Genomic DNA, 24,825 nt, shown 5'->3' on the forward strand with positions numbered 1-24,825 from the left:
ATTCCTTTTAGACAATCATTATTACATTCACACCAAATACAAGACTCATTTTCTTTTAAATAAAACAAAGCATGGATTATTAGTAGGGATGACCAGTGACAAGAGCAAAGACAAGACAGAAATGATTGTTAAATGGTTCAGCCACACACAAACGACTTCCTAAAAAACTTCCATAAACGTTATCAAAAAATGGGAAGCCTCAGAGAGACGAGGGGACCTTAAGAACAGCCTCTGGGTGGGTGTTAAAATTCACTTGACACCTGTAGCACCTGCATAAGAATCAACTGACTTCTATTCAGAAGAAAGATTATGTGGATGCTGGATAGAACTGTTTGCAACTAGTGAAAATGAAAGCTGGGACATAAAGGAAATTACTTCCCTATTTTCAATTGAATAATAATAAATGGACAAAAAAGATAACAGATTCTTCTACTTAGTATGGTTACAATCCCACAGTATTTGTAAAATGAACTACTAAAAATACCAGGGGAAGTTACATTGGACAAGGGAATCAGATTAGCTAAATAATTTACTGACAAAACAAGGCATATATGAACCAGTCATTTGCTGATTTGTTAAAAGGAAAGCAAAATTTATGTCAATTATTGATAAAGCAAATCAATTCTTTTGAAAACTGCTTTTTTGTTGTTGTATTTCTTTTTCTCAGAAGGCAATATGCTTCAAGGAAGGAATGAGCCTTAAATGCCTAGGCTTCTAGTAGTCCCTTCCTTTCCCATCTCAACAACTCAAAAAGCCCAATCAGAATTTCTAGATTGGCTGCATCTGAGGTGTTACTTCAGAGTTCACAAACAGTAAAGGGAAATATTTCCACCTATAAAAATAAGGAAAGGAAACTGCAGGTTATTCTCTACCTAAGCTGTCAAGGAACAGCTCCTTTCCTACTTTTTTGTTATGTTTTAAAGCAAGCAGAACAAAGTATCCCTTTATCTTTGCTCAGTTTGTTTGTTTGCTTGTTTTTAAACCAGTCTACCCAATCCTGGTGTTCCACCCATCACTGCAGCAGTTTCCCTGAGACCTCAAGGATAAGCAACAGTAGATCTACGAGGACATCTAGTGGGTCTCGATGAGATAACAGCTGGTTTAGATGGTGATGAGCTAGAGGTTTCTTCACCAGCAAATGGTAAAAAAACCCACCAAAAAGGTCCCACTACACTTCAGAATTGAAATGTATTCAGTGTCATTCCAATTCATCAAGTTCTCATGATCCACACTATGAGTAAAACAGCATTAAAGGGTGACCAGACTGATTTGGTCACCTTTTAGCAATGCTGGTTAGAGAGAGACACTGAAATATTGAAAGGATTTCCCCCAGCAGAATTTCAGTTTCCTTGAAAAATACAGCAGTGCATCTGAAACTGTTGGACAGAATTTATTCTCCCTTCACACAACAGGCAAAGCTATCTCTCCATGATTTAATCTCAAGACCACCAAGTCAGTTTGTTCACTGACTTGCAATTACTGCACTTAAAGGCAAACGGTTAGTTGTTTGCTGTCATTTATATACAGTGCTGTTCTTTATCAAAACTGCAGAAATAGCAGGTGACCTGAGTGGATATTTTGCCCTCTTTTAGTAGGTGTAAGAATGACTCAGGGGTTTTCAAGTAATGGCACATTTATAGACCACTTCATTTTCATTTTCAAGTCTGATCATGTCCTTTCTTTCATCACCTTAAAGAAGACTCTCAGCCAGTGCACTCTCAAAGTTAACTGCCTTTCTAAACAAACTGAAGCTATTGGGGAAATGGAAGAAAAACCCCAAGGTAAGGCTTTAACATAACCTTTTCTTTTTTTAATACTGTTAGAATGAACAGCTCTTTTGGTCTTTTATTACTATTGAAACTAATTTCTCTGTTCTAGAAAGACCTCAACACTTCAAATAAAAGCATTCCAATTTCTTCCAGTACTTTGTCTCAAAGTCAATAAGATTCATTCTTTTATCCATAGAAATGAGTTTCTTTCTGGTTCTCTACTAATTATGGTTCTTATCATGCCAATCTGTTGTACAACCTGCTCTTCCTTGCTGCTTCATCTTTCTGCCGTATCATTCTATTGGCTGAAAATGTGTCTTTGGAGAAACTCTTCTGTTTGAATGTTTTCTACCACGGCAGGACTTCAATCCTTTAGAACAGACTGCAGGCACCACAGTAAGAGAAACAGTAAATAACAATAATCATAATAAAGGCCATCACAACTCCAAGATGGTTTGCATGTTATCATGCAACTCCAGGAGCATTAACTTTTTCTTGATTCTTGGCAAGATCTTAATGTGTGTACACCTGAAAGGGGAAAAAAGTATCACAATCCTGATTAAGACCTGAAGTGTCATCACACAGTAAAATTCAGAGTATCTGGTGAGATGTTGAAAAACACCTTGTTTAGAATACGTGCAGTTATATGGAATGGTTTGTAGCCTCAGTCTGATACAGTAATGCCTTCACTGCAGCTGTGAACTGTTTGATCTCTCTTATAATCCATATAATCCCAACATCTCCCTGTAACAAGTACATTTCCTTGCAGTGCCTGTATTTCTACAAGCAGCAAATTCTTTCCATATCCCAAACGCTGTGTTTGTTTAAATTATCATGGCTGTACACAATAAAACTGGCTGTCAAGAGTCTTCACAGATTCTCTACACTTGAAAGTGTAGTGTGACTTTAATTGGCATGAAGTGGTCTATAAAGTTCATCCTCTTTATCTAATAATGAAGTAAAACTTTACTGCTTTCCCCCAATCTCCTTTTCTCTTTTGTCAGTGGGGAGAAAGGAATTAGAGGAGGACAGTAAAAGACTCCTCTGTTGCCCTTTGTTTCAGCTATGCAACAGAAAAGACCAAGCACAAAAAATCTGAACGTGGGTCTGACAAGGAATTGCACTTAACCAGGCAAAAAATGGTTATAGTGGCAACTACCCCAGCCTAACAGACATCCCTAAAAATTCATGAGGTATCTCTAGAATCATTTCAAGGAAATGCTATTGCCAAGAGCTCACTTTGAAATAGGGATAAAAAATAAGGTGTGGGGGAAAAAAAGGGGCAAAAATGAGGAAGAGGGGCAAACTGCTGTATTTTCTTCAATGTCACCCTAATCTCCATGGGTGTAAACGATGAGGAACTTGTGGGTATGACGTCACTGCTACATGCAACATAAAGAAAGAAAAGAACCAAAATACTGAACAAAAATACTCTCTGCTAGAGAAAGACAGGTTGGACCGCACTCTGGGCTACAGGGAACCCATTTTTACTCACAATAGATCACTATCAGTGTGCAGTTAAAATATAGTAGGGGCCGTGTTCCAAGGCAGCAAGAGGAAAAATAAATCAAAAGTTTGTCAATTGTCAGAGGTTACAAGAAATTCCTTCAAACACATCAATGTACACATGATATGTCCCCTCTGGGGTTCGACCCCCACCGTTCACAGCAAGCACTGGCACTGGAAAAAATATATAGAGCATTAGACCATAGCTGTTGCACAAAACGAAAGAAGCAGGAGGAGCAGGTCATCCAGTTTAGAGATTTCATCCCAACGTGGCTGCATTTTATAGGAACATACATATATCTTTGGCCCCTTGCTGCAAAAATTACAGTTAAATGGAATAGGAAAGAGATTGAAACATTACCAAGAAACCGTTTGCAATCTGCGAATAGAACTTCCGCACAAGCATTTGTCTGGACAAGGTGACATCAGCATTCACATGTTATTCAGGGAGTGGGATGGGTAAAGGAGAAAAGGAGAGCAAAGAAATTGCAAAAGGGAAGCAAGGTTCCTTTAACTATCCCTGGCCTTGTGGAAACATCCTGATCTGCCCTGAATTATTAATATTAGGTCTAACAGGTTTGGACAAATGGCTATGTAGGTCAGCCTCACGTTTAGACCCACAAGCTGACGTTCAGACAGTATCTAAATTGATGTGCAACCTCAGATGCCTTGCTGAAGAGCATGGTTTTCAAGTGTCACGGGAAGCTGCATGAACTACTGCCACCATAATTAAGCTTTCCATGGAAAGGTATTATCTCACATTTAATTCACCTGACTGTGTCAATATTTTTACATGCAACCTTCCATTTCATCTCACACGTTTTTTCCTGCATTCGACTGCCTCTAATTGCTGTGTTGCTTGTTAATTAAAAGATATATTTATCATATAGGACCACATATACACCTGTGTGACTACCTGCAGTGCCTTTGAAAGTCAAATTGGCATATTAGACGTTGACAGAGCAGTTGACAGTTTCTTAATTCAACAGGGAAAGAGTTTTCTTAATCTCTGCTTTGTTTCGGTTCGGCTTCATTTTGAAGACCAACGATTACTGTAGCTTACAGGTGGGTGATGGAGTTAAAGGTTTTTCAAAAGTGATTAGTGATTTGAAAGCTACAGCTAAGACATTTTATGTGAAGAACAGACTGCACTGAAGACTTACCTTTAAAAACAAAAGAAATCAGGTCCCATAAAGGGATCTCAAGATTGCCTCTACAATTTGAGAGACCAAAAAACCATCACTAATTACTGTTGAAAGTTGCATTTAAATCTTTTTACTGTTTGACAGAACTTGAAAAGCAGAGCGATTGTATTATTCCTAGTAGTTCTGAGCATGCTCTGAAGTGGAAGCTGCTCTCAGCTGTACTGAGAGCTGGCAGTTCTCATGGCATCTGTGACCATATGTGTGTTTGCAGGAAAGGAGAGGGAGGAGACAGCAGATGTGGGGAGAGGGAAGACAACAAAGGGGAAATTTAAGACTTTACTCACTGACCATTTTGTTTCTTTTCCACCTGACTCAGAGGATTCCCTTCTTAGTGTTCAGTGCTCACTGCAGCAGCTCTGACAGCCGCCTCTTTCTTCTGCCTCACTAACTCTATCACCTTGTTTCTTCATCTAACACCCTCTCATTTATTGGAGTGATACGTGTGACCATGCCATTTGGAACACTTCCTATTGCTACACACAGAAGTTGTCACTCTCACCTCTCCAGGGCCCTATTGCTGGTACTATATCCATTGCCTTGGCTGGGTGACAGGATACTGTTTTTCTCCTTGGTTTCCTGGTACTGAGGAAGTTACATTGATTTTCATTGATATATAATAAGCGGTCCTTGTCCTTTAGTCTGTGAATTCTCTATTCCTACCTTTTAATAGACTTCAATGAAAAGGGTAGATGTCACATCAAAATGCAAGATCTTTGGGAATTTAATCGGCATATGTGTAACAAGCACAGTCTGTGTGAAGGAGGAGTAGAGAAGAAAATACCAATAGAACATATCTCTCATTTTTGAAAGAACCAGATAAAATTAAGCAGGTAATGTATTTCTCTTTACCTGATGAGTAATTTGGAAAAAAATTATTGGGTTTAGGAGTTACAGGCACTGCGAGGTATCTGCAACTGGCTTTACCAGAAGACAGCTAGCAGTATCATTGGCTTTGGCAGCTGTTCAGAGGTCACATTCTCACATGGATAAACTGTTCTTGAACTTTTTTATTTCCCCAATATGTTAGGCAATGCATACATTCCTTCCACATCAGGCATGCTTTCCATGTACTTGGCTCTCTCTGTGGCTACTGGAAGGATAAATACCACTTTCTGTCAGCTGCTTTCTCCCAGTTATAACACTTGGATCCACACTCCTGGTGTTTAGAGGGATAGAAGTTTCTTTAAAAAACCCAGTGACATATTTTCTCCTTTTACAATCACTGGCAAGATTTCATCAATTTCAGGTACCTCTTAAAGGTAGAGAATGTCCAATTTAGTCTTTCTTCTATCTTCTAAGTCAGTGCAGTGACAACACTATGACTGGGTCTATAAGAAAGAGATTTCTTTCCCTTTTAAAAGCAATGATAAAAGGGACATGGTCAAACTCTTCTGAGTTCTTTTAATTTACCTAATCAGAACTTTTGAACTAAATGATCTTTCTCACAGCAGAATGCACATAAATATTCAGATCCCTACATACTTCTGATATCAGTATTACAAATATGCATAGGTCAAACACATCTTTGGCCAAAATGTAATTGTGAGAGTTCCTGCAAGAAGTCCTTTCAAAGTACATAGACATCAAATGCTAATTTCTGTATATTTATAAAAACAGATGCAAAGTCTGATCTCAATTCCAAAATCCAATTATTTCTTCATGTAAAAATGTCATAACAATTTAGAGAGCTGACTAAGAACTTAACTAAACCAAATATTGTCATTGCAGCTATGGAATCTTCTAAAATTACGTATATAAGGGGCACTAATACTTATTTTCTTCCAGACAGTCCCTTCTTCTAATTAAACTGGTCTATTTCAACAGTAATATGATGGAATATTACTCCCTATTTCCTTCTTTTAGAGCATCATGTTCAGCAAGATAAAGGTTCTTTAAACACAGCCATTGAAGTGACTGGATTTCTGCATGGTATGAATGAGAGCAGAACTTCACTGTTAGCTCATTCCTAACTCAGAAATCTCTCCAATTAGATCTAGCTTGATTTAGTTCTTCCAGCTTTGCTAGCTTTGGATCTTAATGGACTTTTTAATGAAGAAACAGGTGTGAGTGGTGTGAAATGTAATAAAATTATATGGACTTCAGAAATGCAAATGGCACTTCCTATGTTGCTGTGCATTTATTTCTTAGCTTTCTGTACCACTGTGTAAAACACGTAAATGTGTGTAGACATATTCTTCAAGGCTGAACAGTTCATGGAAAGGGGAGGAAAGGAGTGATAGAAATATTACTTACGCCGTTTGCAGCCACATTTTTTTATCCTTTTGGGATCCGTGATGTCATCATGACAGGCCTTGCAGTAAAAAAATGCCCTAGAGAGACAGAATGGAAAAACTGACACATTTCTTAATCCATATAAATGAAATGAGCCCCATATTTCCTCTTGTTGCAGCGCCAAATTAATGAAACATGCCAGCGCTAATTTCCTTTAATCTTTGACAAGGTTTAGATGTTTAAAGTAGGAAACGTTTGCTGCAAGACTGTTAACTTCAAACCTAAGACTCCAAATTAGTGTTTCTTCTTATACACTTTTATTTGAGAAGTAATTGGGAGAAATGATGATAATTATGACATCCTGTATCAGTTCATTTGTCTTTCATCTTAGGAAAAAAAACCTGAGCATCCAATGAATTTTGTCACAAATACATATACAATGAATTAGCAGTTCTTATAAAATACACCAGATTTTTATCTCTCTTTGTTCAGTCCCCTGAGCCAATTTTTTAATGTAGGCACCTCTAGGACGTCCTTTTTGATAAAATGAGACATTGCAGTGAGATCAATGTGACAGCAGATACGTTATTCACACAAAAATCCCAAAACCAAAACAAAACCAAATAAGGCAAAATCCACTCAAAATAAGAAGCTCCTACAGAAATATACAAATGAAAGAACTAAAATAATCTTACTCCAGACTATTCTTTATCATTCATAACTGAACAAAGCAGAACCATTTTTGTGCTGAATAGAGAAAAGGCCAAATCAAACACAACTATGTAATTAACAGGGTGAACCATCTAGGTTTCCATTTAGTGTTTTTGTTTGCAAAGGTCTACTTTTCTGTCAAATGGCTCACCACTAGGTGAAGCGAAAAGAGAGAACTAAGGAAGTGAGAAAGGGTAAACATTTGACTTTAGATAAAGTTAAAACTAAATCCCAAGTTAATAAATATGCATCAGACTGCCCACAGGGGAGTTTAATCATGCCTGTCAAGCCAACGTGTCATGTAAGGCTTCTGTGACACATTTGATGAGTCTCACTCAGCTGGCCCCTAGCTGGACAGTTGCAATTTATCAGGATTCTTGAAGACATAATAATTTAAAAGCACTTTTTAACCTGCAGAAATTTCCCTGTACTTAACCATAATCAGATATGTCAGCTCTGTGCCTATCTTCCTAACTCTGTTACTGCTTACTCCCAATATCAATTGGCAGTAAGAACCAAAGCTACCAAAGAACAACTTAGCAACCACCCATGAGTTTGGCTGACAGTACTGGATGATTGGATTGCTACAACAGTAGGGAGGTCACTGGAACAAAACAATCTACAGTTCAAAATGTAAAAAGAAACAGTATTAATACAGAGGCTCTGAACAAGCACAGCCTTTGGCAGTTTGGATAGGGTGATCCTTACTATTTCTTTTTAGATCAGGCAGTGTCCACCACAGGTGGAAGTATATTAAAGGAAATATTCCTAAATCTGAACTAGATTTCCAATTCCAATAGTTATGAATTTGTCTATGTTATTTTACAGCTCTGAATACATCCCTGGTAGTTAAGCAGCCCATTAGGAGAAAGGTAGCAGGTCTAGCAAATGAGCTATGGACCAGAGAATACAAATTTGAATTTGCAGTGAGATCTCACTGAATGTTATTAACACTTGCAAAATCACGATAGCATGCAAGCCACTGATGGAAGATCTAAGTCCTAAATATAGCAGACTTAATTTTCTCTAAGAAACTTTCAGGAAGATTACTCTTTCAGAGAGTTAAATTGTCTTTCTATTTCCAAGAAGCAAAATGTAGCACGAAAAAGCCTTCTCTGAGCATTTGTGTACCTCATTGCAGAAGGTTTCTAGTCTTCAAACTATTCACCTTCCACCAAAAGAAAACAAACTGTCTCCAAGGATTTCAGAATAAAATAGTTTTCAAACCATGAGTTTGAAAGACATAAAGCAAGGAGGAGAAAACTGCCTCCAGTTTTACAATTTCTCTGCAATCAAGCTGTAAGCCCCTGTATTGAACAAGAAACCACTGTCAGAAATAACTCCCACACTAAACTTCATGAGATGAATTGGACATAAGTCATTTCTACAGATCATGTCTCTGAAGTCGACTGCAGGACAAATGTCTTGAAGAGTACCTTCAATCCTATGTGCAAAGTCAAGAGCAAACACCTGAAGTTATTGCTGTCACAAAATGATCCTTCTATATAACTGTGTTAAATTAAGAGGATTTGGAGCACATGGATTTCTGGTGATAGCAGTAACATGTTAATGAATAAACAATAATAAAGATGCAATTCACAGTTTGTATTGTCTTTAAACACTCAACATTTTACATGAACCTATTTACCTAGGCAAAATTGTTTCTAGATAGAATTGTTTTTAATGGTTTCTCATCATTGTTCTAAAAATGCCAAAGTAATTCTAGCAAGAGAGTAATTGAATGTTGCACGTTATATTTCATTGTGGAATTTGATGAATATTAATACCTTTAGCTTAAAGGAGATGAAATATCTCCATTAGCATGTAACACAAAACCAGAATAATCACATTTCAGCTACATAACATGTTTCATTTTGCTTTATTACAAAATCCTTTTTTCTCCCCTTCAAAAGATCTCTACAAAATACATTTTCCAACTGTCATTTGTAGCTCAAAAAGGTGAAATCAACACTTCACATAATTGAGTTTGTAAGCTGAAATATATCTGATAACCATTTGCTTTGCACAGAGGAGCTAAGAAAGATGGTAAGGGAGGCAGAAAGTTTTCAGACGAAGCCTTCTGCAAAAAGTAAGGCAGAACTGGGTTTTGTTTCAGCTTGCTATTAGATAAAATACGCTAGATGAATGATGTGCAAACTTTGACTGAACACATGAATAACTGTCAACTTCTCCCTGTTAAAAATGCTACACCAGGTAATTTTTACTTACAGTCTGAAATAATTTCACAGGACAGTGTAAAGTGCCTTATAAATGAACAAAAAAGCCAGCATCTCAGTAAAGGAATGCAACGACAGTTCTGGATATTCAACTGGAGAAAAGCATCAGAGAGGAAAAGAACTATATGCTGAGAGGCAGCACACCTGAGGCAGTCCTGGATGTGAACACACCAAAGACTGTGCTAGAAATAGGAGAGGACAGGAACACTGCTGTGCTGCTCTGTAAAAAAAACCTACCCAGAAACTACCTTATCTCTTTCAACAAAAATAGAACTTAAGTTCTCAATGTTTTCACTGTTTTGATGCTTTGATTTTCTTTAAACATTTGTGACAAACATAGAATCATAGGATGGGAGGGGTTGGAAGGGACCTTTAGAGATTATCTAGTCCAATCACCCTGCAGAAGCAGGTTCACCTAGATCAGGTCGCATAGGAACATGTCCAGGTGGGCCTTGAAGACCTCCAAGGAAGGAGCCTCCACATTGCCTAAATGTTGTTTTCACTGCAATTCATTCATAAAAATTTAAGGCTTAGTAAAGGTTGTCATTTGAATATTTTATCACTCCAAGGACAATTAGTTACAATACCTAATAAATATTACAAAAAAACCCCAGATTCTTGAAAACATGACTTAAAACCACAAATTGTGAGGAAGATGCAAATATTCTTTTCTATTTAAATCTTACAGATATTGAATAATCATTTCTTTTAAATATTATTTTATCCCAATGCTCTTTAATTCCTTCCAAGTATGCTGTAACTCTAATGAAAAAGAGTACACGTTTGGTCCTAAAGTAAATACCATAAAGTCCCATTTCGTTCAACCCAAATCTAACACAGCCAATAGTTGGGATACACTGCACTATTGTAGTTTAGTTTATTCTATGCAACCTGATCTAGGTGAACCTGCTTCTGCAGGGGGGGTGGACTAGATGATCTCAAAAGGTCCCTTCCAACCCCTACCATTCTATGATTACTATGAGGCCATAGAGTACGTATGACAAGAACGTAAGCATTATTCTGCTAATGCAATTACTGGATGAATATAGTGGCTTGCTCACACCAAGTATTTGCCAAAGTCTACATAAATAAGAACTACTCTAGATCTGAAACTTCAAACAAACCGTGATCCCTCACCTCTCTGAAAGTAATCCTACTGAGAAAAAATATTTGTAGAGCTATCACATCAAAATACTTTACATTTTGTAGTAAGACTGATAAAAAAGCCTATTCATTTCTTTTCACATCTGCTGCAAAATTATTTCTTTTCCTTGATATACAGAATGGTTGTTGAGAAAATGGCACACCCACATGGTTGGTTCATTAGAGTACCAACTCAACTCCCCCTGAGAATCTCTAACAGGACTATAAAAAATATTAGGTGAGATGTTAACAAAAAGAAAGAAAAAAACACCCCAAAATTAATTACTATGTGTTTAAAGATAAATAGATGTTAATTACCTTTTAACTTCTTTGGCATCACTTGCAATGAAGAATCCTAAAGTACCTTCTTGAATCTTGACATGGTTTCCAGGATTGATTAATATACTGCTCAGTGAAACAAGAACAAAAATAACAAACACCGTAAGTTTAAGTTACTTTTAACTGGGTGTCCCAAAACAGCTTTATTTGGTTCTGTTATAGGGGACCCACTAGTTAGGAAAGGCTGCAAGGAAATTTTAAGCCATTCTGCCTTGAAATTTCCAATCAAATAACAGTTTCACCATGCTTTATACAAAAAGTTGAGTTTGAGGCAGTCACATGCCTTCACATATGATCACATCAATTAAGTGTTTACATCTGTTTTCGTAGTGTTTTGCATGAAGGACTATACAAAATAACACAGCCTCTCAGAAATGTGATGTGTGAAGCTGAGCATTCCAGTTTTCTTGCTCTGTCATCCAAAGTGGTGAAAAAGTCACAATATGGTGAAAAAGGAAAGAACGGGCAACCACCACTCAGTATCAATACAAAATAGCATTTGTAAAGCTAAACCATTTGATGCAAAATTTCTGCCAATTACTAGTGAAATAGAAAGTTAATGGGACCCCTATCTGGACATAGAATGTCACTGTTTAAAATAATAAATGCACACATACACTCAAGGGGAATGGTACAAGACAACCAGTCACGACAGCTGAAAAAAACATAACATGGATAAAAATCAAACGCTGCTATGGAATAACCAAAACAGCCCAACCACACCGACAGAACAGTCTCAAGAGAAATTGGTTGAAGAAAAGTTATCCACTGTTATCAAGAAGTGAGGAACTCCACATCTCTCTACGAAATAGCTTTTATTTTCATTAACAACACTAGGCTTTTAGTAAGGCACTTTCCAAAGTACCAAGCTAAATATGAATACACAGATAGAGATAGATGGAAATACATTCTCCAATAAGTTTTATTGATGCATAATACAACTAAGTTCTTGACTTGCTAAAACTGAATAAAGCCTGTCAAAAGTTCTCTCTTTTTTGTCTTTCATTAAAGCTTAAGCCTTTGGAAGTTAAAATGTAGCAATGGCACACATATGCAATTCACAGTAAATAAAGACTAGCAGCAATTTAAATGCTTGTGTATTTAGCAAAAGTGGATTTGAGGAAAGCATATAGACATAAAAACAAATAAAGTGCATTTCTGAACAGTCACACAGTAACTCTAATTTGAGGGCCAAGAATCTTTCATGTTATTGTTATTTTTCTTCTGTGTTTTTGTACAGTGTTGGCCACTGTAGCACACAGAAGAGTCACAAATACATAATTTACAAGAAGAATTAAGATACAGTATTATGTCATTTTACAGATGAGGGATTAAGTCACTGAGATCTAGGAGCCTACAGGCCACTTTTTATTAACATTTGGCATTGCCTAGTTCCATACACACCTTTAAGGGGCTTTTGCTGTAAAGCAAGGACACTCAGCATTTCCAAAAGCCCAGCCTCTGGTTCTCAAACTAAGAATCACTTAATCAGCAGTCATCTGTACAAGATTTGGTTTAAACTATTAGCTCACTCTCACTGAGATAGGCTGTGGCAAAGGCTGGAACAGCAATTAAATCTCAGAGAAAGGGTTTACCCAGATATCTTTCCCTTGATTCACAATTTCAAGCTTTGCAACAAAAAGGAGAGAACTACAGAAAATGGAAGTAATCACCACAGAAAGTGGGTTCATCTCCACAGCACATTCCAGGAGTATTGAAAAAAATGAAATGTGATGGAGTCAATAATGCCTACGTTATGCACACAGATCAATGGGATGAATTACAGTTGCACAGCTAAACTTCACATCTGGTGCTTCTTTTGTTAGTGTATTGGGTTAATCTGTTGCGCCTCACACCAAAACATTTTCCTAATGCAGTTTTAAAATGCAATTTCACAGGTCTTGAAATGAAATACAATAGACAGGAAAAAAAACCTGAACAGCTCCACAAGAATTTCTTCATATGAAACGAGCCACTCAAGTTGTAAACATGTTGGAAAATTTAGGTTCCCTGCACAAACTTTTGTCATTTCAGCCAACAGAGCACTTACTAGCTGTTACAGACACCTTAACAGGACATCATTAAGGGAGTTGAGACAAACACTTTTTCCAGTACAGCCACAGAAGAAAGTTGAGAATGGCACAGCTTAAGTCTGTGAGCTCAGATAAGTCACTTCTCAAGAACCAGGAGAGACTTGTTCTGCTGCTAACTCCCCAAAGCCTCTATCCCAAAACCTTCAATCACGTCCATAACTGCATCTGTGTTTCAGTCTCCACCTTTCCTCTTCCCTGTCTGTTAGTCCTCAACCTGTCGTTATGCTGAGAACTCAGCTGTTAAACTCATCATTTTCATTGACTTCTACTATACTGTTCCTTCTAAGATATGTAAACACTTGCATTGCAGCTAGAGTTAGCTATTTTTCTTAGGTAAAAATGGGTATTGCTCTGTCACAGCAACGCTTTCCTTTTGTCCTTATTTCATTCTTTGCCCTTAATCACAGAACTATTGCAGCTTTTCAGTGAAAACAGATGAAAACACTTCTTTACATAGACCCATCTCTTTTTTTCCTCTTTCTTTTTTTTCCCCCCTTTATCCCATTCTTGGAGATAGATAAACCCAAATTCCATATGCTGAGGTAACCACTAGAGAGGTAAATATTCAATCCCCCTCACAGAACTTAAAATTTTACAAACTAATAAGCAAATGAAACAGGTTTTTAAGGGGGCACTGAAACATAATCTTAAATTGGAAGTAACTGGCTCCACTTAGGATGTAATGTACTGTGAGCCTGACTTTGTATCTCAAGGTTTTTCTGAGACACATGACATCAATTCAGATGGGTCAGTGTATAGACTTTATTTTTGTCAGATCTTATACTTCAGTCACATATTGTTATTTTCACAAATACAGTGTATTTATAGCCACAAAATATGGGTGTGATGGCAGTTAATGCAGTATGACCCTAGCAGCAAAATCTTCTGTTGGGAATAGAAGTTAATTTGCTCCATCACTGCTATTGGCAAAGAGTTACAGTAAATGCTCATAAAGCTTTGGGTTTATACACACACTGATATTTAACCAGAGCAAAATCATGAGCAATTTCTACTGAGTCTATATGGATTTATTAAATATGCAGCTTATCAAAGCAGCAATTGAATTCTTTCTTATGAGACCTGGAGTGTCATTAGCTGAAGTTATGATTTGATAAGCACTCACTCTAATATGTACAGAAAGGGAAACGTTTTGAACTAAAAAAAAAGTAACACATGGAACAAGGACAGAGAAAAAGAAAACAGGCTTATGATCATATTAAGGAGAATGCATCAACTGGTTATTCAGAGATGCATGTACCTGTTTAAGCAGCTCATGAAAATATGCATATATGTATGTATATACAGCTCCACAGTTGAGCAGAGAAGTACATGGCAAAGTAAACAGTTTTAAGAAAGAAAGTTTCAGCTAATGTTGCATTTTTACGTATCTCCAAGGCTGGGGAGTTTTGCAGGTATAGGAAGATATAGGAAAAGGGAAAAAAGGACAGAAACTTATCACATTTAATAGCAATAGATAAAGCTAATCCATATACCTTCTGTGCCACGCATTGGAAAAAATGCTGTTGAGAATTACAACCCTGTTGTAATGTGCTACAATCACATCCCTGTTGAAATTACATCCCTGATTTTTCCAAACATATGTTTTTATCATTAAGTACAAGTTTAGTTTTGTATCTCCTAGATCAGCTCATGAAATCAAGCAAGGAATGCCCAATACCTTAAAAGCTCCTAAGATCTTGATCAAATTTTATAATTTGATAGCACTTCTAGTTTGGGTTACCTCAATAACTAATCAGGTAATAACAAGCTCAAAAAACTTTTAGTCATAACCTTCTCAACAATTCCAGAATCAGAAATACATTCCTCTGGACAAAGCTTTTCATGGCAGGGAGCACATGTCACTGCAAATAGAAAAGTTCTTTTGACTTACTTGCTCCATCACACATGAACATTTAGAACACATGGCCATTACTGCCACAGAAACTGAATATGTGTAAATTAAATATGATTTAATGTGTTTAATGGGTATTTAATGTACTTCACCAGCATTACTTTAGGAGAAGCCAGTTTCATTACACTTTGATAATACAACAATTTGTAAGCCACATGTAGAAGAGAACATGCAGTTTGGAAACCTCTGCTTTACACTTATCTGACATCTAGCAAAAGTTAGTCCGTTTGCTAAACGAGATTCACTTGGTGACTATGGTGGCTATGCAAGACCATACATCTAAGAGCAATGAAAATGTCACACATCAAAAATGCAGAAACAACCCTTGAATTCAGTTGTACTCTCAGGAATCACAGAATGAATGAATCATAGAACAGTTTGGGTTGGAGGGACCTTTAAAGACCATCTATTTCCAACACTCTATCATGGTCAAGGACATTTTTTGGCACTAGAACAGAATGCTCAAAGCCTCATCCAACCCAACACTGAAGATTAAAGTTCAGGAAAGACTGAGGAACAATAGTATCTATGGAGTTGAAACTGAGCTCCCAGACTGACTGAAATATAAGCAGGTCAAGCACAAATGGGAATTAATAGAGAGTTTTTTAAAAGAGAAGAATTCAAATGTGGTCAGAAAAATTGTAGACAAGCACTTATGGATCTCTTTACATGGATTGCTCAATGAAAAGTTAAGACAGGACATCGTGATGTTTCTACAAGCCAGAGGAAAATAGGTATCTGTTAGTACCTCTGACTCTCTGAACTTTGACGAATTTACTGACTTGTTGGATCATATCTTTCTGATGTTTAAGTACACATTCTACCTTCAGCAAAATATAGATACGTGCAAATGTCTGTTCGTCCATTCTTGTTTACCTGAATGTGCCCCAGAATCTGAGCACTGCTCACTATCTTTTTGGTTGCATGTGGATGATTGTCTGCACAATACAATAACATTGTCATCTAGATAAAGAATACCATACTATGTCTTCTCTTAAAGAATTGAAAGGCTCTGATCATTAATTGCAGGTAACTGCAGGCCAATTGCCTCCAACTACTCATTTTTTCCCCCATTTCTGCTGTTGGGTGATTTTTATTTGTCTTCTGCTTTCAAATACCATACATGTTAAACTCAAATCATGTGTCTTGGATTGAAACAGCATTAGAAGCCTTGATGGCTGGTACCTTCTCATGTTATTAAAACATATTAATCATTATTTCTAATATATTTTCAGTATACAACAAATTCAGCAGGAGATAAAAATATTTCCTGTAGCTTTCTATAATATTCAGCTATGTGAATCATAGAGAAAAAACCCAAACAACCAGCTTTAGAGTCTGAACCCATCGTTATACAGTATGTATTCACTGGTGGGCCACTTGGTAAGTGGTATGACTTCACAATTGGTTTTGCACAGCTTGAAACTGAGTAGCTTTCCCTTACTGTTGACGTTGTAAACTGATATGATTTTGAAGCCTTCATCTAAATATAGCATTTTTATCTAGATGCCTCTCAGATCTGTATAACCATCAGTCTCGGAGGAAAAAAATAAGGAGGAATCTTATTAAGATGAAAGAGGTGCAGTAAAGGTCTTAAAACTGAGCTAATAAAGGCATGTGGAGATGCCCAGCAAGTACAGCACGGGAAATAGACAAGGGGAATAACATTTTAACAGCACTATATGAAGATATGAATAAGTTAAATCAGTAGAGGCATACACTGGAAGAGTTCTTTTAGGAACTTCTCTTGCCAGCAGCCTCAGTTACACACTATTCTTATTCATTCTTACTTTCAAGATTACATTTTAGAAAGTGCTGAAGGTGGGATTCATCTCATCTGTCATAGAACAGAAGCTGCTGTCAAGAACTGTCCCAGTTGTGGGCTAAGTCTGGATGACTAAAAGGAGATTGTTAAAGTTAGGTGAGATGAATCCCGCTATCAGTGATCAATGGAACAGTTCATCCCTGCATCAAGGAAACTTGTTTCATTTGGTAACAATCCCTTTTTCCCTTCTTTTTTTTTCAGGTTTATGGCTACCTTCATAACTGCCTTCATCCTTGTGTAAATAAAGAAAAGACCAACTGTTGAATTAAATGAAACACAAATGGCAAAATTTTGACTAAACAAATGACAAAAGCTGTAACAACTCTGAAACCTTGTGGTAGATGTACTGTACCATTCCCCATGTGACTGAAACAGTGGCAAAACCATCAGGAAGATACCCTGCTGTTTAACTACTACTCATACATTATCTAAAACAAGACTGTGTGGTATTACTGACTATAGCTACCACGTTTTGAAATGAAATCAGCTATTTTTGGTTGCTTCATGCCATGCCCAGACGAAATGTACTGCAATTAGCATAATGGACTTTTAAAAGGTGCTGTGTCGTTCACACAACTATAGAATTAGAATTGCAAGATGAGTTTGAGGCAATGTTTTTTTGTTTGAGGCTACGTTTTGATGTGGAGCATGAGGGTAGGTGCACAAATCCCACAGTGGGAGTTGTGTGCATACCAGCTTCACACTGATTGCAACTTATAAGTACTTGCTTCTTTCTTCTGGGCTCTATCATTGACATTAATTCAGATCCATATTGCTCTACACAGAAAAATCCAGTAAGACACTAAAAGTAATACAAGGCAAAAGACACAGTGCACGTTACATGCTACAGTATATTAAAGCTTAATTACTACAAGCATATAAAAGGTTGCTCCCAGGAGTTAAGTTCTTTACAACAGCAACTACCATGTCATGGTCTACAGGATGTGCATGAGGCATTTTATTGGGGCACAGTGCAAACTAGTTCAACGGTGCTGGTGAATTCAATACACTTTGAAACAAATTATTCCTTCTGGTTCCAGAAGTGATTGATTATCAATACAATGTAAACAGCACAATATACTTTATTCTGGGAGCAAGCAACTTCACTTGGTACAAACACTTCTTCATATTGCTCATCATGCCAGCGTTAACATGCCTTCACCACAAGATAATAGATACTTAAAAGCAAGAAGCGAGGTAGAGGTGCAACAACTGCAGATCCTTGAAGATGCTAAGTGTTGCAGTAACTTCTCTGCAGTTGGATCATATCAATAATGCCAAACTGACAGGAAGCCACCTCTCTTTTCACACATCTACTCAGAAACCACAGGAGATTAAGACTAAAAAATAAACGAACATATGTAACACATGCAACAGAAAAGACATGGAAAGTAAAGTTTGGGGAGTATGACAAAGAAGGAAATTGAAATGTCTGAACAATGAGAATGGGTTTCAAAAAAGCACCACCACCGACAGTCACACTGCTATAAGCAATTAGAAAGACAAAGCTGGGAGGAGGAAGACACATGAGGAGGGAATATGGAAGAGCAAGCCTTATTGACCTCATCCAAAACAAAAGCAGCAAGATAGAATGTAGACTAGAGGAGGGGGGCTCACAGCATGGTGTACCAAAAGAAAACACAAAACACGCCATCTCAAAGAAAAAGAAAACTGAGAAACAAATACAATTGGTAACATCTTCGTAAATGAGCTTAATGTCAGTAAGATGAATGTGACATATAGTACAAACTACTCATGGCACTTTCACTGGAGCAGTACAATAGCTTTAATGAGGACTGTATTATGAATAACTGGGCTCAAAACAGGACCAGTGGTGCACAGACTCAGTTATTTGGCTGTTGTTAATGGAAGGTGAGACTGCAAGAGAACATGAACCACTGTACTGTAAGACGTGTTTTGGAGGAAGACTGGGGAAAGAAGGACATTAATGAAGGTGTGGATATGGAGACAATATGGCTACACAAGGGCTGGTAAAGACGAAATATACATCGTCACAATAAAGTACAAATGAAAAAAAAGAGGAGGGGGGATGTTAACAGTAAAGTCTGCTTTTCAAATGCAACAATCTGATACATCAATGACTCCACAAGGGGGGAAAAACCAAAAAAAGCCTAAAACACTGATACTGTTTTCTTTTGTACTTCCTGCAAAGAAGTTAGTGCGTGAGTCACAAGAACCAACGGAGAGACAAAATGCTATTCTCTCTCCTCTTTTGAAATTGGGGGCTCATATAGAAATATACACACAGATATATATATATACACACACATAGACAGATGAATATATATATATGTATATATGTGTGTGTATATACAGAGAAAGATAGACAAAGATGTTATCTTCCTGTGTTCTTGGCAAGGAATTAGTCCTGAAGTTAGAAGGAGTGGAGGTAGGATTGAGGTTGGAAGGAAAGGTAACGAAGAGGGCATACCGCTTTCGGCTTCTGCAAACGACAAGAAAGAAATTGCAAATCAAACACTTGGATAAGAAACCAACTGACACCAAAGCAAAAGCAAAAAAACCCTTCATTTCAAAGTCTTCAAGGCTCAAAGGTTTTTCTGCTGCGAGTGAGAACAAATATATGAATAGACAAAGAGAAAATCTAACAAGAGGAGTAAACACAGGGTGCAGGAGGGAAGGATCCTGGTTAGGCTTTCCTTCTTGCTTACTCACGTGGGGAAAAAAAGAAAAAACAAACAAAACTGGGGAAAAAGGAAGGCAAAAGTATCTCTAAAAAGGATTCCAGGTAAGGAGGCTGAATGTCTGCATTTTGAGTTGGCATTTTTTTACTATCTACTCTGCAAACTCTGCTGGGACGTTTTCAGGTTGATGTTCTTCGTGTTCCTTTAGATTTTTTTTCTACAGAAGAAACAGAATCTCTCTCCAAATGGACTAAGACAGATCATTTTTTTAAGCTAAAGTATTTGGCTTGCAGCAGGGACACAAAAATCTGTTTAAGAAGTGCTTCTTGCTCTTACTAACTGATTATAACGTGGTCAGATACTACTAACTAGAGATGATGGAATGGCTAACTCATGCTGTGACTTAGGACTACTGACCTTAGTAGCTGGTCAGAAACCAAATAAATTCAGCCACATTTTACAAACTAAGAGTTTTATTTGATAACTGAGCAGTATTTTAACCATTACTAAATACAGAAATGTAAAGGTTAAAAAAAAAATCTCATCATGGCTATTAATCTTTAAGACACTTTGATGAGAAACAGTTGCCTGAAGAGATAAAAATACTATAGATACATTATCCATTATTGGAAAACAACTTTGTATTTATTATATCCATATTATCTATATTTAGGCCTGAAAGATTTTAACCTCTGCTTTCAAGCAATCTTGTAAAATCCTACACTGTTTTTATTAATAAAATTATTAAAGTGTGCTTACTGCTTTGTGTAAAAACGAAAACAGGAGAAGAAAAGCCACCTGCAAGCAGGAAGACCAGCTCCTGATAATTTGTACATTAATATTAGCTCAGATAGAGTTCTGGTGATTTATAATTAGTATTGATATCGAATTCCCTATGGTAGAGTTAACAGAATTTGGCTGAAAATCAGAATGTGTTAGAAAACCAGCATCTAGGAGACTGCCTGGGGAAAGATAGTGTGTAGGTAATTGAGTATTTAGGGCATTCTCAATGCAATGAAGACGTTAACAAAGTCAATGAAAATTCTCTCATTGACTTAAAATAGTACCAGGATTTATCCCTAACACTGAGCTGAAAAATTTAGAGGGGATTGGGAAAACTAGAATGCCCTCACATTACTATATATGAGAGCTGCACACCCTTCTGAACTCACTTTGCGCTGCTTTAGCTGTGACTGCAAAGTGACAATAAAACCCATCTTAAAAGGAAATTCCTTGTGTAAGTAAAAGGATCAGAAGCACAATATTAATCTAAACTAGAATAATAAACCAGCAGAAAGAGTGAGAGCTAAAAGGGTACCATAAACAGTGCCCCCTTCACCATTATGAAGGATTACCAATGGAGAACTTAAGATATGAAGTAGGATAAAATGTTTCTGAAGTAAAAAATCAGAAAACATAGGTGGCAAATGACAAATTTACCTTGTTCAAAGACAGCTTGCACTTGTGAATTATGTTATTCTAATTTTTATCCTAATTCCTCAACTTTTCATTTAATAAGACGCAAGGAAATTCAAGTACACCTAAGAAGTGAGAAACTTAAGGGTTTTTTCCCCGTTAACTTTCTGATTAGACTGAAAGGCTCCAGCTCTGAAAACCACAAATATGTATTTAACATATTTGGGTTGAAGAGCACAGAATGAAGTAGAACAGTAAAGTTATGCTGCAGGTAGCTCTGTGATGCACTGAACAGTGACTATAGAATCATCACTGGTTAATAAAGTCAGCAGATATTACCACGGATCAGGGTTATAAAAAAAGGTGAATATCTAGCTTACATGCCCTCCTCTTGTGACACACTTATTCACAAAACCCAGCTGTTAACATCCTTTTGTTAGTATAATTTCCTGTAATTTTTAGGCTCTCAAATTAACTGATTGAGGATTGTTACCTGCAGGGCTTTAAGTAAGAAGGGATATATTACTGTATCATATTGTGTTACTTTTTGTGGGATCCTCTGCATCACCTTGTGACTAAGAACTCAATCCAACTCCCACTGAAGTTAGTGCAAAGAGTGATATGGAAATCATGAATTATCTGTTATTACTGAAAAAGACTGTAATATTAGCATTTGTGTAAGTAAATGACAACTATAGTAATGGCAAGCTAAATTTGGGCAGTAATTATTAGAAGCAGCAACAGAAACCAATTATTTTGTAATACTGGGAATACAAAATCTGGTAAATAGTTCCACTGATGTTATTATTTCTTTTTTTCTAGGAAGAGAAAACTGTTCAGAGACAAAAGAACAATAAATTGTTTGCTTTATATTAGCTAATGCAGAATGAGGTCATCCAATGGAAAAGTATTTTAAGAGCCCATGGGAGCTGGAAACATGAAAAAAACCTTGTATCTAAAACAAAATCTTAATCAGCACAGTGCAGACAAAAATAATATCCAATAGCACGTACACCACTTCACATACCACTCTGTAACAGGAAAGAATCAAGAAAAAAACAGTTGTAGAGTATGGAAATACTCTTATAAACAGTTGTAACACTGCATTTTCCATATCAGATGCCCCACATAGATTTACAGATATTTTGAATAAACAAAAGGCCCAATATTTAATGATAAACATGAAAATAAACTTTCAAAACCTCAGAAACTATGACATGAGCTCAAATGACAGAATTGGTTCTCCGGTGAGAAGAAACAATTGCCCTCAAAAGTTTTAGGTGGCCAAAATAAGATGAACTACTACAGTAATACAGAACATAAATTTGGACAAAGGGAAATGAAATTCCACTCAGAGTCAGTACTGTGACATTTTTATTATATGCCCCTCCACACGTTGCAGAGCACATTTGTAACATTTTGGTTGCACATAAATGAATGTTGTGTAAAGCACTGATGGACAAATTGATGGAAGATTGACTCCGACATTCACTCAGATTTTTATGCATTTTTCCTATCTGTGAATGTGAGCTTACAACAACGAACTTTTTTTTTTCCTTTTGGTTGAGGATAGGAGTCAGACAGTTGGTAATTTCATGGTTAAATTAGTCTTCCCCTGTTTCATGATGTTATTTGTATCACAGAATCATAGAATGGTAGGGGTTGGAAGGGACCTTTACAGATCATCCAGTCCAATCCCCGTGCAGAAGCAGGGTCACCTAGATCAAGTCACATAGGAACACGTCCAGGTGGGTCTTGAAGACCTCCAAGGAAGGAGCCTCCACAACCCCTCTGGGCAGCCTGTGCCAGTTTTGTCAGAACAGATATCCTATGAATACTCTGTTTATCCCAGATGTCCTATCCTATCTAAATTGGTTCTTCCAACATCATTTATGATTAAATGTAATTATTATTTTGAGAATACACATAAGAATCATGATTTTTAAGATCACATCTATCTTCAGCTATTCCTGCTTCAGTAAAAGAAGTTGAATCTCCAACTAAAAGCACTAGACTACAAACAAATGTTTCTGTTTAAGTGAAAAAGAATTTCACCTCTTGAGAGGGAACCTATGTATCACTGTCCTCCCTACCTTTTAATGAATGTTCTGACTCAAATTTAAGGAAGAATTGGGCAAAATCAAAAGTCTTTCAGCGCTATGTGAAATGGTGTCGTGTGACTGCATGCCCATTACACTCTGAAATGTGTCATAAGTATGAGAATAGCTAACGTTCATTCTGAAAAGAAAAAGAAAGACAAAATAAAAGCAGGCAAAATTCTTGACAGTGCATTCCAGAACTTCAACATTTGCAGGCATTAGACATACCTGCTTTCTCGTTTTTCCGACTTGTATTCTATGGCTATCATTAAGAGCTTTAGTTTCGCAAACACCAGTCTGCAGGAAAAGAAGAGGCCAAGAGTCAGTCTTGTTTTTCACAACCCTTTTTTTCCCAACATCCCACTTGTAGAAAGGGCTGCAGGGTATGTATTTTCTTTGGTATACAACACAACACATAATAGGGTCTTTCTATTTTGAAGACGGTTAACACACATTTGCCTTTATCAACTGACAAGCTGAGAAGCACGTTATGTTATGAAGTTTACTGAACAATAATAACCAAGGTCATGATAATACAACATAAAACTGCACTAGTGGATGTCCTGAGGAAATTTTAAGTTATTTGTTGGAATTCAGCCATTTGTTGATTGTAGTGTGCATTCCTTAGAAAACATGTAAGTACTGAACTAAAAAGAGAGCACACTATTGATAAGTCAATGTTTGCCAACTCCTGTCATGGAGAAACAGCATGACTGGAAGCAATTTCTGAGCAATGAACATTTTGATACTATCATACACATTTTTTTTTCAGTTGCTACAGTCTGTACAATGTTTATTAAAACAAATCAAAAGGTGGCATTCAGAAACTTGCAGAACTGGGAGTCAGCACAACACTATGTGCTTCAAGCATGTGGAAACTAACCACTGTTTAGTACAATAACTAGAAACTACTTTCCAGCTTTGCCATGGAAGTGTATGCAGATTCAATGCCACACACTTCTTGCTCTACACATTTCTCACAATTTTGGAACTCATGTTTCAATTAGATGGCTGCCATCTTCCATATCATACATGAACTTTTGCAGCACTCAGTGCTTGTCTACAAGCTTCCCTACATCGGTGTTATTAACATTTTGGCATATATATCAACTTAATTTATTCTACTTATTATACTATTTATAGCAATATTCTTTGGATCAGCCACATCCTTAACAGAAAAAAAGGAACTAGCTGCTGAGATGATAGTATTCCATTTCTACAATAAGTTTCACAAATACTGTAATCAGTAAATTGCTGCTATTTCTTCAGGATCAGAGAATAATTAAGGAGGGGCTCTGACAATGCTGAGGCAATGTGCTGCCTATCACATAAGGATATACATGATAATATTTAGCTTGTATCGTTTAAGTTTTGCTATTTAATACTTGAGCATATCTTTGCTTCAAAATGTTTCTTTTAAAGGATTATAAAGGTATTTCTGTAGCCTCTTTGTCTGGGGAGGCAGACAAGAGCTCAGTATTGGGAAGTAGCACAAAAAGACAGGTAGGGGCAAGACTGATTTAACTTTTTTTCACAATCAATTAAAAGTCTTATTCTACTTGCAGAACCCCAGACACGGTCAAAAATAAGCAGGCAAAATCTTGTTAGGTTTTTTTTTCCCAGATACATAAGCCTCCTAATAAGAAGTTAGAACACTTTCTCTCAAATTTTAATG

The 24,825-nt window shown here is 36.8% G+C and overlaps 1 protein-coding gene across 3 annotated transcripts in view; it reads right to left on the reverse strand.

The window, feature by feature from the left end:
* The window catches only part of KCNMA1 (potassium calcium-activated channel subfamily M alpha 1), a 445,131-nt gene that overhangs the window by 97,917 nt on the left and 322,389 nt on the right, over positions 1-24,825 (reverse strand). For all 3 annotated transcript variants that reach the window (XM_062000705.1, XM_062000701.1, XM_062000702.1), the window contains 3 exons: positions 23,379-23,447; positions 11,122-11,208; positions 6,734-6,810 (listed from right to left, as the gene is read on the reverse strand). In XM_062000705.1, coding sequence (XP_061856689.1) covers positions 6,734-6,810; positions 11,122-11,208; positions 23,379-23,447 — 233 coding nt within the window. The remainder of the gene's footprint in view (positions 1-6,733; positions 6,811-11,121; positions 11,209-23,378; positions 23,448-24,825) is intronic.

This window comes from Colius striatus, chromosome 8, assembly GCF_028858725.1.
Source record: "Colius striatus isolate bColStr4 chromosome 8, bColStr4.1.hap1, whole genome shotgun sequence".
In the NCBI taxonomy this organism is placed as follows: domain Eukaryota; kingdom Metazoa; phylum Chordata; class Aves; order Coliiformes; family Coliidae; genus Colius; species Colius striatus.